At 63.7% G+C, this 13,827-nt stretch overlaps 1 protein-coding gene across 2 annotated transcripts; it reads right to left on the bottom strand.

Moving 5' to 3' along the window:
* Positions 1 to 769: 769 nt before the first annotated feature.
* Positions 770 to 8,048, bottom strand: CAMKV (CaM kinase like vesicle associated). 2 transcript variants are annotated; one of them, XM_071550626.1, is made up of 11 exons: positions 7,815 to 8,048; positions 4,670 to 4,778; positions 3,344 to 3,475; positions 3,191 to 3,265; positions 2,976 to 3,114; positions 2,776 to 2,896; positions 2,415 to 2,490; positions 2,197 to 2,333; positions 2,041 to 2,119; positions 1,875 to 1,962; positions 770 to 1,740 (listed from the first exon to the last, which is right to left on the bottom strand). In XM_071550626.1, the coding sequence occupies exons 2-11, from the start codon at positions 4,762 to 4,764 to the stop codon at positions 1,330 to 1,332; spliced, it is 1,353 nt and encodes a 450-aa protein (XP_071406727.1). In that variant the 5' UTR covers positions 4,765 to 4,778; positions 7,815 to 8,048; the 3' UTR covers positions 770 to 1,329. The 2 variants fall into 2 exon arrangements, with proteins under 2 accessions (XP_071406727.1, XP_071406726.1); XM_071550625.1 differs by lacking the exon at positions 3,344 to 3,475 and having other exon boundaries at positions 7,815 to 7,901.
* Between the last annotated feature and the right edge of the window lie 5,779 nt (positions 8,049 to 13,827).

Genomic DNA, 13,827 nt, shown 5'->3' with positions numbered 1-13,827 from the left:
CGGGTCCAGGGGCTCGGGGGGGGTCGCGGGGTCGCGGCCGGATCCGCCGCGCGGGGCCGCGTCGTTCAAACGCGACCGCGCTCCGCCGCTTCCGGCCCGGCCCGGAAGTGACCGTAGGGGGCCTCATCGGGGCCGCGGCAGGGGCGTGGCCTGTTTTCAAGGGGCGTGGCTTGTTTTGGCGGGGGCGCGGCCGGTTTTGGCGGGAGCGAGGCCACGCCCCCGGGTCTCCGCGCCCTCGGCCCTCACACAGCCCGGGGTCAAGCGGTGCACGCACACCCGCACAGCCGGGGGCCGAGCGGTGCCCGCACACCCGCACAACCCGGGGCCGAGCGGTGCCCGGTGCCCGCACACCCTGCACGCCCGCACAGCCGGGGGCCGAGCGGTGTCCGCACACTCCGCACAGCCCGGGGCCGAGCAGTGCCCGCACGCCCGCACAGCCGGGGGCCGAGCGGTGTCCGCACACTCCGCACAGCCCGGGGCCGAGCAGTGCCCGCACGCCCGCACAGCCGGGGGCCGAGCGGTGTCCGCACACTCCGCGGCCGAGCAGTGCCCGCACACCCCGCGGCCTAGTGGTGCCCAAATACCCTGTACACCCCGCAGAGCCCGGGGTCGAGCGGTGGCAGCGGCCGCACAGCTCTGTGCCGGGGACAGGCTCCCACAGGGCCCCTCTGCCCGCATCACCCGGGCAGTGCGGCCGCCCCCATCCCGCCGCTGCCGGTACGCGCGGCAGAGCCCCGGCCCCACAGAGACACAGGGCAGGCAGCGCTGGTGCTGTCTCAGTTTGTCCTCAGCGGCGTCTTTATTTGCCAGAGATACAGCGGCGGGGCGCGGGGCGGCGGCGGCAGCCGCGGGCAGAGCCGGCCCTGCAGGCATGCAGCTGCGGGGGGGAAGCGGGGACCGGGGAGGGCCGCGGGGGGCACCGGGGGTCCGCCAGGCACGACGCGCGGGAGGGGCCGTGCGGCAGCCTCCGGGCGGGGGGTCCCCGTGTGCCCCCCCCAGGGGTCCCGGGATGGACAGGGGGTCTCCGGGACGGCCCCATCTCCGTCCCGCGCGACCCCACCTGCGGTCCCGCACATGCACTCGTGTCCCGTGGTGCCCCGATGTCCCCCAGCGCTGCGGGGCGTACGGCCGGGGGGGCTGCCCCGCGTCTCTGGGCATCCCCGGGGGCGGGGGCGGGGGACAGACTGAGAGAGCAGAGGGGCACGGGGGGACGGGCGCCATGCAGGGCTCTGCCCCGCAGCCGGCTCTCCGGCGGGGCACGTAGAAAAGGGGGTGCAGGCGGGGGCGGGGGGCCATGCCGGGGCTATGTACAGGGGGCGCGGGGGCCGCTCAGCCGCTCTGCTCGCTGGGGGGCTCGGGGGCGGCCCCGGCCCCGTTACACGTGGCGGGGGGCGGCGTGCCGGGGGCCGGAGGCTGTGCGGCGGCGGGCTCCGTGGCGGGGGCTGCGGGCTCCGTGGCGGGGGCTACGGGCTCCGTGGCGGGGGCTGCGGGCTCCGTGGTGGGGGCTGCGGGATCCGTGGCGGCCTCCGTGGCGGGGGCCGGGGCCGTGGCGGTGGCCGGGGTCGTGGGCTCCGTGGCGGCGGCAGCCGGGGCGGCGGCGGCGGAAGCCGGGGTGGCGGCCGGGGCTACCGCTGGTGCCGGGGCTGCTGCCGCGCCCGCTGCCTGTGCCTTTGCCGTCGCCGTCTCCGTCTGCTCGGGCGCCCGCAGGCGTTTCATGAGCGTGGTCACTCGCACGGCTTTCTGCGGGGGAGAGGCGGGGGCCGTGGGGCTGGTGGCGGGGCAGGGACTGGCAGCCCCACCAGACTCACAGCACTGGGATGGGGGACCGGGCTCGGCTGAGAAGGGGCACTGAGGCACGGCACACCCCTACCCACCTTCCACTTGGCCCGGGCAAAATTCTTCTCGATCTGAGCACAGACTCCATCCTTGATGTTCTTGTCGGAGGCAGCATTCCCGGAGATCCTGGGGAGGCAGGGAGAGATGAGCAGTCCCCACCAGCGCCCCTCTTCGAGTTCCCTGCCAGACCCTACCATGCCTCACCACTCATGGGAGATGGCCTCCTCTGCCGTGATGCGCTGGTCCTGCTCCACCTCCATCAGCCGTGTCACCAGCTCCTTGGCTGGGGGCACAGAGGGGAAAGTCAGTGCTGGGAGGGGACAACATGGGACCCGGTGTACCCCCCGGCATGGGGCTCACCTGCCTGCGAGATGTCATCCCAGTATGGCGGGTCAAACTCGTAGTCTCCAGCCAGGATTTTGCGGAAGAGGTTCTTGTCGTGGTTCTCATAGTCATCCTCATCTGCCTCCTCGTAGAAAGGGGGGTTCCCAGAGAGGCTGGGGGATGTGGTGGGGGGCTCAGCCCAGCCTCTGGTACCCAAGACCCTGCAGCTGCCCCAGCCCTCACCCCACACTCACAGGATGTACATGATGACGCCGATGGCCCAGCAGTCCACTGGCCGCCCGTACCGCTGCCGTCCCACCACCTCTGGAGCTGCAGGGGACAGAAGAGCAAACCTGCCCCGGAGTCCCAAATGCCCCAGCTGTTTGGCCCTGGGATCATGGGGAGTGGGAGGAACACACTGGAAGCACCCAGAATCAGCCCCCAGGGTGTGATGGGGAATGGGAGGGACCTGCCAGAGGCACCCATGACCATCAGGAGGGACCCAGTAGGAGCCCACAGGACCAGTTCACAGAGTGATGATGAGCACCAGGGACCTGCTGGAACCCCTGCATCGTTGCCCTCCCTTGCATGCCCACCCATCTGGCTCTCACCCACCCAGATACTCGGGGGTGCCACAGGGTTCCTTGATGAGCCCGTTCTCCAGCTTGGCCAAGTGGAAGTCGCTGATGACGATCTTGGAGTTCTTCAGGCGGTTATAGTACACCAGGTTCTCCAGCTGCTGGTGCAGGGGCCATGAGTGCCAGGGTGGGGGGCATGGCAGCACCCATGGGTGCTCCCACCTCCCTGCCACCCACCTTGAGGTTCCTGTGGACAATCTTGAGCGAGTGCAGGTAGGCAACAGCCTCCAGCACCTGCCGGATGACATTGCTCGTGTCCTTCTCGGAGTAGTAGCCCTGATCCAGGATCCAGTCGAAGACCTCTCGGCCGGTGGCCCTGCAGAGAGCAGCACTGCCAAGACCCTGCCCTGCTGGGGCCAGTGTGTACACCCCCCTGCATCTCCCAGACTTACAGCTCCAGGAAGATGAAATACTCCTTGCGGGTGATGTAGACGTCCACTAGTTGAAGGATGTTGGGGTGCTTCACCCTGCAGAGACACAAGGGCATGGGTGGAGGTCCCCCCTTTGCTCAGCAACATGGGATCTCCCCCAGCCCTAGCACTGACATTTTGAGGATGATGATCTCGTTTTTGGCCGCCTTCCGCACTTTCCGCCCGTCCCGCTTCAGAAACTTCTTGCAGGTGTAGAGTTTCCCTGTCGTCTTCTCCTTGGCCCGGAAGATTTCACAGAACTCTTCCCTGCAAGGGTACCCCCAACCATCACCCTTTCCTGGGGACCACTGAGCTTGAGGTACTCAGGTGGTCCCTGGGCCCACCAGCTGTTTCCCTAATCCCAGTGGTCAGGGGAGATGCCATAGGGGTGGAAGGAAGCTGTGGCTAAAAACCTCTTTGGAGGAGAGGGGAATTAAAAAGCAGCAGTGAAAAGGAACTGATATGAAATAAGCAAAATTACAGGGAAGGGGTAACATTTCCTGGTTAAAAAGCCCTCTTCTCACAACAGCTGGGGGAAGACTCTCTGCTTAGCCACCTGTGCTGAGGTGGAACAGCAGCACACCCCGACATTAATGTCAGCACTGCGGTCAGAGAGAAAGAAGGGAAGACATGCTGGTTGCTGCAGTATTTCTGTTCTATTATTAATGGTGCTTGAGCCCATCGGCCAGGCCGGAGCTGCAGGGGAGCCCCCGAGGGGCACTCGGCACTGCTCCAGCAAAGCTTTTGGCTTCCAATCCCCCCTGCTGTGCTGAAATACTCATGGCCGCTGCTCTGGGGGGAGGTGAACTGGGACCTGTGGGCTATGGGACAGGCTGTCCAGAGGATGGAGCAAAGATCCAAGAACACCAAGGTCCCTACTGCCACTCAGTGTCAACCCAGGTGAGACCGATGGCCAAGTGGTTGCTTTGGAGCCAGATGGAAAAAATTCCGGTGCATATTTTGGGGTCAAACCACTCTCAATGGATCCAAGAGCTTCATTTTTTGGAGTGCATCCTAACAGGTCCTCCAGCACAGCAATAAAAACTGGAGGAAGTATCAATGCTCTGCTCCCCATCAAATATCTGTCTTTCCTTTGCTGGAGTAGAGCCTTCCTGCTTCCCAAAGTGCTTGGGGGAACCAGGATCATGCAGAATTGCTGCAATCCCTGCAAGTCTTGTGGCAAGGAGGGAGGGATAGAGGGAGATACCCAGCTGCAGCCAGCATCGGTGGGAAAGTTTGCTGCCCTCCTTAGAGCTGGCTGTGAATACCCCCAATGCACCCACCAGCAAGAGGGACTAACTAGGGGATAGCCACCCCAAAGTGCACCCTGCAATCCTAGCCCAGCTGGGCACCAGCACCCCAAAAGGGGTGTTGCAGGCAGTGTTGTGCCACTCCTCAGCCCAAGGTACGCAGGTGTTGGGTTCCCTGGGGCATCCACGAGCCGTGGAGGGACCAACTCACGTTTTGATGACCTGGCCCAGGTCATATCTGTCAGTCACCTCAGACGGCTGGTTATAATCTTTCTTGTCTCCCAGCGTCACGCAGCCAAACGGCATCGCAGGACCCGGTGCTGTGGCAGGGCAGGGAGAGGCAGTGAGTGCCCTGGCACCGTCAGCCCCCCAAAGCCACAGCAGGCCCTCCTGGTCTACACTAATTTACGTAAAACCTGACGGAGCTCAGCAGCCGCTTGTGCTCCCCAGCTGCCACAGGTTGCCATGTGCCCAGCCCCACCGAGGTGCATCCATCCCTGTGGCATCCAGCCTCTCTGCCTGGGCTCAGCATAGCCACAAGCCAGCCCCTCTGGCTCCCCTTTTGTGGATCATTAATTGTTAATTAGCAGCCAGGGCTAGTGCAGGGCCTGGAGCACCCACTGGGGAGAGAAGCGAAGGTGAATCGACCCTTTCCTGTTTCTCAGCCCAGTTTTGTCCCACAGTGACATTCCAGCAGCTGGGACCTCCAGAGTCACATTGTCACATGTGCAGTGAGTTACACCAGCCTCAGCTCCCCACCCCAACTGCACTGGGCAGGTGGGCACTGTGGGTCAGAGGTACCAGCCCTCCTGCCGCCAGCAGTGGGCAGGACACTGATTGGCCTTGGAACACACCAGCTCCTCCAGCCTTTAGGAAGGATGTTTTGCCCCTTGTTTTCCTGCTGGGAACCCTTCAAAACCAGATCCTCCTTGGAAGCTTCCCAGAAAAAAATTTCATTGCATAAAGCGATTTTTTTCCCTTTCCCATCCTGTTACCAGGAGGGAGTTTCAGCTGACATTATTTTCTGATGGCTCAGAAGGTGACAGAGCTGCCTGGGGCCCCCTAGTCCCTCTCGGATGGGCCTGAGTGGGACCTTGTGATAGATGCTGGAGGCACCCATTGCCCAGTGCTAAAGCTCCCCATATACCACGCTGTGCTGTGCTGGCCTGGCTCTGCTGTGACGGCAGTGCCCGGGGCCCCGTGGTGAGGGCTGCGGGCAGGATAGCAGTGCGGGATGCGGGATGCGGGATGCAGGAGCCGGCATCGCGGGTACCCAAGCGCCGAGCCTGTTGCTATGGCAATGGGAGCTGAAGATGCAGAAAGCGGCACATCCTTTGGAGGGGGCAGGGACGGGCAGCACCCAGCAGTACCCGACCCACCTGCGAGTGCATGGCCCAGTCCCTGCTGGGCAGGCCCTGGGAGGAAGGTGGTCCTGCCCACAGCACCTAGGGCATGCATGTAAGCTCTCCCTGGGGTGATTGACCCAAACCTGGGTGGGACATGAGTGCGGTGAGCTGGAGAATGGGGGGATGCTCCTTCCTGCCTCCACCCCTTGGGGCTGACCTGCTCTGTGCTTGCCCAAGCAGTGCTCACGGTATGGGTGCTCCCAGCTTGTATGACACCCAGGTACCCTCCTGCCAGGAAAGCCTGCACCAGGCAAGAGCACCTACGTCCGTTCTGCTCAGTGTGCACCAAGTCCCGAAAGAGAAGCAGAGCACCCCTGGGACACCCCTGCCTGTGCCACAGACTGGGTGAGGCTTTCCAGCCCACACTTGACTCATCCCACCAGCCTCCCCAGCAAATGTGCCCTGCCTGGCACCTCTGTGTCCCCAGGCCACACGATGCTGGCTCTGCAACGCCACTGTGCCTGGCCAAGGGGGACGAGGGTTGTCCTGACAGCTCCTGGTGTGGCAGTGGGCTCAGTGCCACAGACCATCAGGGGTAGGACTGGCCTGTGGGCGGGCAGGCAGGCTGCCAGCACTGGTGGCATGATGCCAGGATTAGTTGGGAAGGGGACCCGGGCAGGATGATATATTGGGATTTTATTGCTGTCTCTGTGAGCGCTCAGCTAATCTGTGCTCATAAAATTAGTTCCCGTTGGTTTAATGGGGATTCATCCTGCCAGGGCTGAGCACCCGTACCTTCCTTTGCCCCAGGCTGGCTTGGGGGGCACTTGAGGTACCCTGCAAGGGAGGCTGGCACTCAGCCCCACATTGGGGCCAGCACCTGCACCCCATAGGCGAGACCACTCAGGGGCAAGGGGTGGGTGAAAGGGTGAGTGCTCCCATCCCGGGGTGCCAGGGGGAAGGCTCAGTGCTGCGCTGGCACCTGCATGCAGCCAGCACCCCCCTCCAAGTGTCTAATTTGGGAGCAGAAGCAACAGCGGGTGTAAGACAATAGCGGGGAAGTGGGTGGCCGGGTGGGGATGGCACGGAGGGATGACGCAGCCGTGCAGCCCTCGCCAGCGGGGCCCCCCAGCTCCCTGACCCCCAGCTCTGCCCCACGGTGTGAGGTGCCACCGGCAGTGCTCCACCTCCAGCCCCGCTCCCACCTGCAGCTGCCCTGGACGTGTCCGTGTGGGGGTCCCCGCTGCCATCCCGCCCCCACGTCCCGGGGGAAGGATGTACCGGGAACAGGCAGAAAATACAGCCGGGCTGAGACGGACCGAAACATTGCTAGTGAAGGCAGCGGGCAGGCAGCGGGAGGCGGAGGGGAAGCGGAGGAGCCGGCCGACCCCGCGCTGCCTGAGGAGCCCCCGGACTCGGGCTGAGGCAGGGCTTGGGGAGTCCCACTGCCACCGGCCCGGGTCGTGCGGGGGGACAGCCCGAGCCGCGCACCGCAGGGAGGTCTGCGCTTGGCCGGCTCGGAGCGCTGCGGCAGCGGGAAGGGAGCGGACTGCGGGAGAGAGAGGTGCGGGGTCCGGGAAGGGATGCTCGGCGGCGGGGCCACGGGGAGAGGGTCCCTGGCAGCATCCCTCGCCACGGGGTCGGTTCAGGTCTTCGCTTTGAGCTCCACGCGGAGACGGGGGCGGCACCGGGGCAGAAGCGGCTCGGGGGCGCGAGCGGGGCGGCGCGGGGGGAGCTGAGCTCCGGCAGCTCGCCGTGCCCGCGGCGCCCGTCGGGGCTCGGGGTCTGCGGGACGCGGGGTGCCGGCGGGGGCAGCGCGGCGGCGGGCAGCCGTCGGAGCGCACACGCACCGAGCAGGGACTCGCACGGTCCCGCCGGGATGTCCGGGCTCACTGGGGGCGGGGGGAGAGTTGAGAGCAGCTCCAGGCCAGCCAGTGCTAGATCCCAGCAACGCCCCACCTGCCGGGCCCGGCCCCCCTCGCCCCCGGTCCGGCGCGGCGCGACGCTCACCTGCACACCTCTCCGACCGCAACGGGGGGCTGCGGCCCGGGGCCGCCGCTCGCGGGGAGCGCGCCCCTCCCTCCCGCCCTCCCGCGCCGGGCCGGGGCCGAGGCCGAGCCGATCCCAGCCGATCCCAGCGCTTGCAGCCGATCCCAGCCGAGCCGTCGGTCCGTCGCGGCGCGGCCCCGCGCGCCCGGCGCGGCAAGTTGGGAGGGCGGGGCCGCGAGGACACGCCCCGCCCTCGCCCCGCCCTTCCACGCCCCGCCCCTGACGTCACCACCAACTTCGCGCCCCGCCCGTGGCCCCCCCCGGGGCTTGGTCACGGGTGGCGCTGGGACCCACTGACCGGGTGGGCACCCCAGAGGGGACTCGGGACCTGCACACTGAGCTGGAACACCACCATGCCCTGGGGACCAGGGACCCCATGGGACTGGACACCCCAAGGGACTCCAAACCGTCCCCACGGCGGTGAGCCACGGTCCCCTGGGCTGTGGCATGGCCACTTGCTCAGGATGGGATGGAGTAGGGTGGGATGGGACAGGATGGATGGGATTAGATGGAATGGTGTGCAGGGGGATGGGATATGGAATGGGTTGGGGTGGATGCGATGGGACAAGATGGGACTGGGTGGATGAGACGGGGCAGGATGCGATAGAATGGAATGGGTTGGGATGGATGCGATGGGACAAGATGGGACTGGGTGAATGAGATGGGGCAGGATGGGATAGAATGGAATGGGTTGGAATGGATGGAATGGGACAAGATGGGACTGGGTGAATGATATGGTGCAGAATGGGATGGGACAAGATGGAATTGGGTGGATGAGATGGGGCAGGATGGGATGGGGTGAGATGGGACTGGGTGGATGAGATGGGATGGGATGCGAGGGGTTGAATGGGATGGGATGAGAAGGGACAGGAGCAGGATTTTAGCAAAGCTGAGTGCGGGCTTAGCATCACAGGTGCCATGAGGACATGGGCAGACACACTTCCCTGCCCCCATGATATGATCTAGTGGGAACCAGGCAATTTCTCCTTCCCCAGCTGCAAGGCCAAAGGCTTTGCTTGCTCCTCCATGACAGAGATTGTGCCCCATGGCTTGGGACATGAAGCAAGAAAGCAGCAAGAAATTGGCCACCTCGATTCTCTTACCTCTGCCTACAGCCTGGGCACAGCACCCAGCCTGTGGTGGGCAGCACAGCCCCTGGGGCACAGCAGGGCTCCAAGCCCCTTTCCCAGCCCCCTTGCCCACCGCTCCTCACGCAGTGCAGCCGCGTGTGCGGAGCCTCCCCAACGGCTGCGTGCCACATGCTGGCATTTGTGGCCCATATGGTGCCGCTTCCGAACTGCACCCCCACTTCCCTCCCCTCCCGCTCCTGCACCCACCAAACCCTGTCTCCCCAAACCACCTGGCTCGCATCATCCTGAGTCGGCATCGGGATGTGGCTCCCTGGACCCACAGTCCCCCCAGCTCATGGATGGGGAACACCAGGGTCCCATCCTCAAAGCCAGCATCCCCTCTCTGTGCACAGGACACCAGCCAGCACCCCAAGGCAGAGCCAGTCCGGGACACCCCAGGCACCTGTCTCTTTTTGGCACCGGGCCCCGGGAGCCCTGGGAGCCCTGGGCCCATCGCCACCTGTTCCGGGTAATTAATGGCGTGTGAGAGCAGGGGGAATTCGTGGGGCACTGTAGTTTGAGCTTCTAATCAAGAGTTTAATCATACCGGCTGGCAGCAGCGCGCTGTGGTTATTAATCTCTGCACCTCGTGGGGACCTGGAGTGTAAGTCACAATTACCCGGCAGGCACCCGTGTGGCTCTGGGCTGCCCGTTGGTGGCTTGCAGCCTGAGGGATGGGATGGCACTCTCCATCATCCCTTGGCCCAGCTTGAGCCTGTCATCTCCTGGCATCAGCCTCCTGCCTGTGGCAGAACTGCCCCAGGGTCCCATCACTGTCCCCTGCTCTCCTGGTTCTGACTCTGGTTCAAATCTTGGCCCACTCCATGCCCATTTTGGGGTGATGGGCTTTGCTGAGCCCAGTGGAATTTGTCCTCATGGTGCCCTGCTCTACTGCCTCATGCACCCACTCCCTTTCCTACTGCTCCCCAGAGCTGGGTCCTGGGTATCATGGCCGGTCTGGGGTGATTTTTCCCTCAGGACCTTGGGAGTGAGTGAGACTGGGATGCCCAAGGTGGGGCTGCCAGGGCTGGGGGCACCAAGGCTTTAAACCTCTGCCTCGGATGGGACACATGGGGTGGGGGACACCTGAACATACCTCCTCTGCCTTGAGTGGGGGGGTCACAGTGTTGGGGACATCTGGCCATACCCCCCTGCCCCAGCAGGATGAAGGGGGTGCAGGGCCAGTCTGGAGGGTGCTGGGGGGAGCAGTGAAGTGCAATAAGTGTTCAGTGTGTCTGTTCTGGGGTGCATTGGGGTATGGCAGAGGGTGTTTGGCATATACATGCAGGGGTGGAGTGAGGTGCAGCAGGGGATATTCAACATACCTGGGCAGGGGTGCTGTGGATGTGTTCTGTGTGTCTGTGCAGGAGTGCAGTGGGGTGTAGCAGGGAGCATTCAGCGTGTTTGTTCAGGGGTGCAGCAGGGGATATTCAACATACTTGGGCAGAGGTGCAGTGGGGAATGTTCAGTGCATCCATGCAGGGATGCAGTGGGGAGTGTTCAGTATATCTCTGCAAGGGTGCAGTGGGGTGTGACAAGGGGTTGAGCATGTCCGTGCAGGGGTCCAGTGAGATGCAGTGTGGCAGCATGTTGGTGCTGGGGTGCAGTGGTGGGTGTTCAGTATGTCAGTGTTGGGGTGCAGTGGGATGCAGCGGGGATTATTCAGTGTATCCATGCAGGGGTGCAGTGGGGTGTGGCGGGGACTATTCAGTGTATCCATGCAGGGGTGCAGTGGGGTGTGGTGGGGGGTGTTCAGCGTGCCTGTGCTGGGGTGCAGTGGGAAGTGGTGTGGGGTGCCCAGCAGTTGGTAGTGGGGTGCAGCAGGGTGTGGCAGAGAGTGTTTGGCATGTCCGTGTTGGGGTGCAGTGGGGTGCAGCGGGGGGTGTTCAGCGTGTCCGTGACTCAAGCACCACGCGGCACCGCATCCCTGCGTGCTTGCCATCACCATGGCAACCGCCAGGCAATCAGCGATAATTGCGCACGTCGGCCCGGCAACAGGGCCAAATAAACCCCATTCCTCCTTTCGGGGGGCCGGTGGGGGGCGAGGGGGGGAGAAAAAAAGGGGGTGCAACTACCGATCGCCACCCCTGGCCTTTTATTGGGATCAGCAGCAGTGGGGGTGCAGGGTGGCAGGACCACCCTCCCCGTGACTGTCCCATGGCACCCCTGTGCCCTGGAAGACATCGAGGGAAGCAACCAGTGAGCTGCCCAGCCAGGTGTGGGACAGCCCCGGGAGTGACCCCCAGCTCTGCCACCAGGCACGGTGCCCCCCACAGTGCCACAGCTCCTCCAGCCCATGCCAGTTGCTGACCATGCCATGGGTGAGGACAGGGCTGCCCCCTGCCTGGCTGGACACCACTGAGCATAGGTGCTTGTCCCCAGCCACTCACCCCTGCTTTGGCCCGTGCTAGTGACAGCACACAAAGCCTTGTACCTCTCCACCAGCTTGACCTCCAGCACATCCTGTGCTGGCTCTGGTCCCTGGAGCACTGATGTAGGAAGGGGGCTTAGTTTCCATACTGTCCTCCTGATCACAGTGATGACATGGCATTGGGGTTTGGTTCTCCTTCCTACTGGAAGAGCTTTGAGGGTCTCTGTGGGGCAGTACCTGCAGCCACAGGGACTGGGGTGCATGGAAGCTGCTCAGGATGATGGCTCAGGAAGAGAACAATCCCCAAGGGAGAGAACTGCTTCCCATGGCCAGGACCAGGACTGGGACTTTGATGTGGCTGGCACAGGTCATGAGCAAGCACTGAGATGGGATGAGCCTCCCCAGCCGAGGGCAGGTGCTGTCTCAGCTGCAGAGAAAGGAGAAAAAGATGTGCCTTGGAGCCTGGAATGATTTATGAGTATTCCCGGGGACCAGCAATGTTCCTTGGGGGCCAACAGAGATTCCCAGAGCCCAGCAGAGATTCCCAGGTGCCAGCACAGATCCCCAGGGACCTCCGAAGCTCCTCTAGCACCAGCAAAGCTCTCCAGGGGCCATCAGAGCTCCCTGAGGGCCATCAGAGCCCCACGTGGGTGCAGGGGGGCCCTGGGCAGTGCAGGCGCCCCCATTACAAGTTCCAGAACCAGGCGGCGGGGTCAGAGGGACAGGGCTGGCTGCCGGGACCAGGGACCAGGGGTGCCAGGGTGCGGGCAGCCCCCCCGCCGCTCACAGGCATCATTAGCAAAACTCGCCGGTTTCTAAAAATGGCACGTCGGTGCCGCGGCTGCTGCTCTTCACGCCCGCTCCCCGGCACCAGCAGCCGCTAAAAACAGCTCGGCGCTGCCTGCTACCTCCTGCCACCTCTCGCCGGGACGGCTGGCACTGGCGACCCCTGCTACACCCAAATGCTGATTTAGCACAATTTTGCCCGTCACCAGTCCAGTCCTCACCCTGTGGCTCCCGCTGCCTGCGCCCACAGCCATGAGGAGCTCAAACCCGCTGCTGGTGCACAGTGCCATTGCGGCATCACCAGCAAATGCCGTCGCAGCACGTCCCCGGGCGATGCCGGTGGCGGGACCATGCCTGGCTCTGCTTGTGCACCCGCAGCCCCGCGTGCGGCCACTCATGTTTTATAGATGGCTCTGATTTTAATAATTAATCTCTGCTAACGACAGCACTTTCCCCAAATAAAACATTTAAAGTGCTGTGTGTGCACGGCGCGTTGCTGGGGTGGGACGGTGGCTGCTCTGCTGCAGCCATGGCGGGTGGGCACAGCATAAGGTGGTGTGGCACAGCATGGCATGGCCTGGCACGGTGCACATGCCCACAGCTCAGCCCAGTGCTCCACCAACCATGCCCAGCCACGCAGCGCCTTAGGGTGCCACCCACCCAGTGCCCACCTGTGGGTGTCTGGCAGCACCCTCAAGACACTCCCCAACTGGGGCAGCAATGCCAGGTGCCATGCAAGGTGCCACCCTGCGAGGTCACCTGCCTGTCTGTGCTGCCATGGCAGTGGGCACAGTACCAGCATCAGTCCTGACCAACAGCATCGAGCAGGAGTGGGCAGGGGTGGGCACATGCCAGTCCTTGGCATGGAAGTCTGGGAACTCATTCCTCACCTCCAGCAGCGTAATTAGGGCAGGATAAATGCGGATTAGCATGAAATCTGTCATCTCTGTAAGCACATTTGCAGGGGGGATGGGGGCAGCCTGAAGCAGGAGCCACCCTCATGCACGTCACTGTAACCACGCCAGCCTCATCAGCTAATGAGCAGCTCCCTGTGCCACCCCACCCCTGACACTGACAGGCCCCTTCTCACCAGGTACCCCTGCAGCTGCCCCCTGTGTCACTGGTCAGTGGGCCTGGCACATATCTGCCACCCAGCCACACCCCTGGGAATCCACCACGCTTCATGCTGAGGAAAGCAACACCCAGGGTGCCTGTCCATCCATCCATCCATCCATCCATCCATCCATCCATCCATCCATCCATCCATCCATCCGTCCCCCCATTCATCCATTCATCCACTCACCCATCCATCCATCTGTCCGTCCCTCCATCCATCCATCCATGCATCCATTCATCCTTGTATTCCTGCATGCCATCAGCTGTTGGTGCCCCAGCCAGCCACCTCTGCTGCCCCGCAGGCACTCAACGTCGCCCAGTACTGTTGCCCAGCATCCCCCAGCACTTCTCCTTTCTCATCCAACCCTAATAACCATGAGGTGCCAGAGCCTTCCCGTTGCCACCGCAACTCAGCAGCAGAGCCAAGATGGCGCTGCTTGACCTCACATGGGCAAGGCCAGCACCCCCACTGGGGGTTATGCTCACACCAAAAGCCAGGCGAGGGGTGCAGTGCAGCCACACTGCAGGGAAACTGAGGAATGGTGCTGGCAGCTGCCCTAACCGTGGGATG

The sequence above is a fragment of the Pithys albifrons genome, chromosome 3, assembly GCF_047495875.1.
Source record: "Pithys albifrons albifrons isolate INPA30051 chromosome 3, PitAlb_v1, whole genome shotgun sequence".
Lineage (NCBI taxonomy): Eukaryota > Metazoa > Chordata > Aves > Passeriformes > Thamnophilidae > Pithys > Pithys albifrons.
The sequence above is the reverse complement of the archived record's forward strand: the minus strand, read 5'-3'. Positions and strand labels throughout refer to the sequence as shown.

Bases quoted from the DNA above. Each gene is read 5' to 3' on its own strand.
- CAMKV (XM_071550626.1), bottom strand. From the start codon at position 4,764: ATGCCGTTTGGCTGCGTGACGCTGGGAGACAAGAAAGATTATAACCAG. The intron at 3,476-4,669 runs GTGAGTTGGTCC...GTACCCTTGCAG, and splicing joins CTGGGCCAGGTCATCAAAAC to GGAAGAGTTCTGTGAAATCT. The intron at 3,266-3,343 runs GTCAGTGCTAGG...GTGTCTCTGCAG, and splicing joins GAGATCATCATCCTCAAAAT to GGTGAAGCACCCCAACATCC.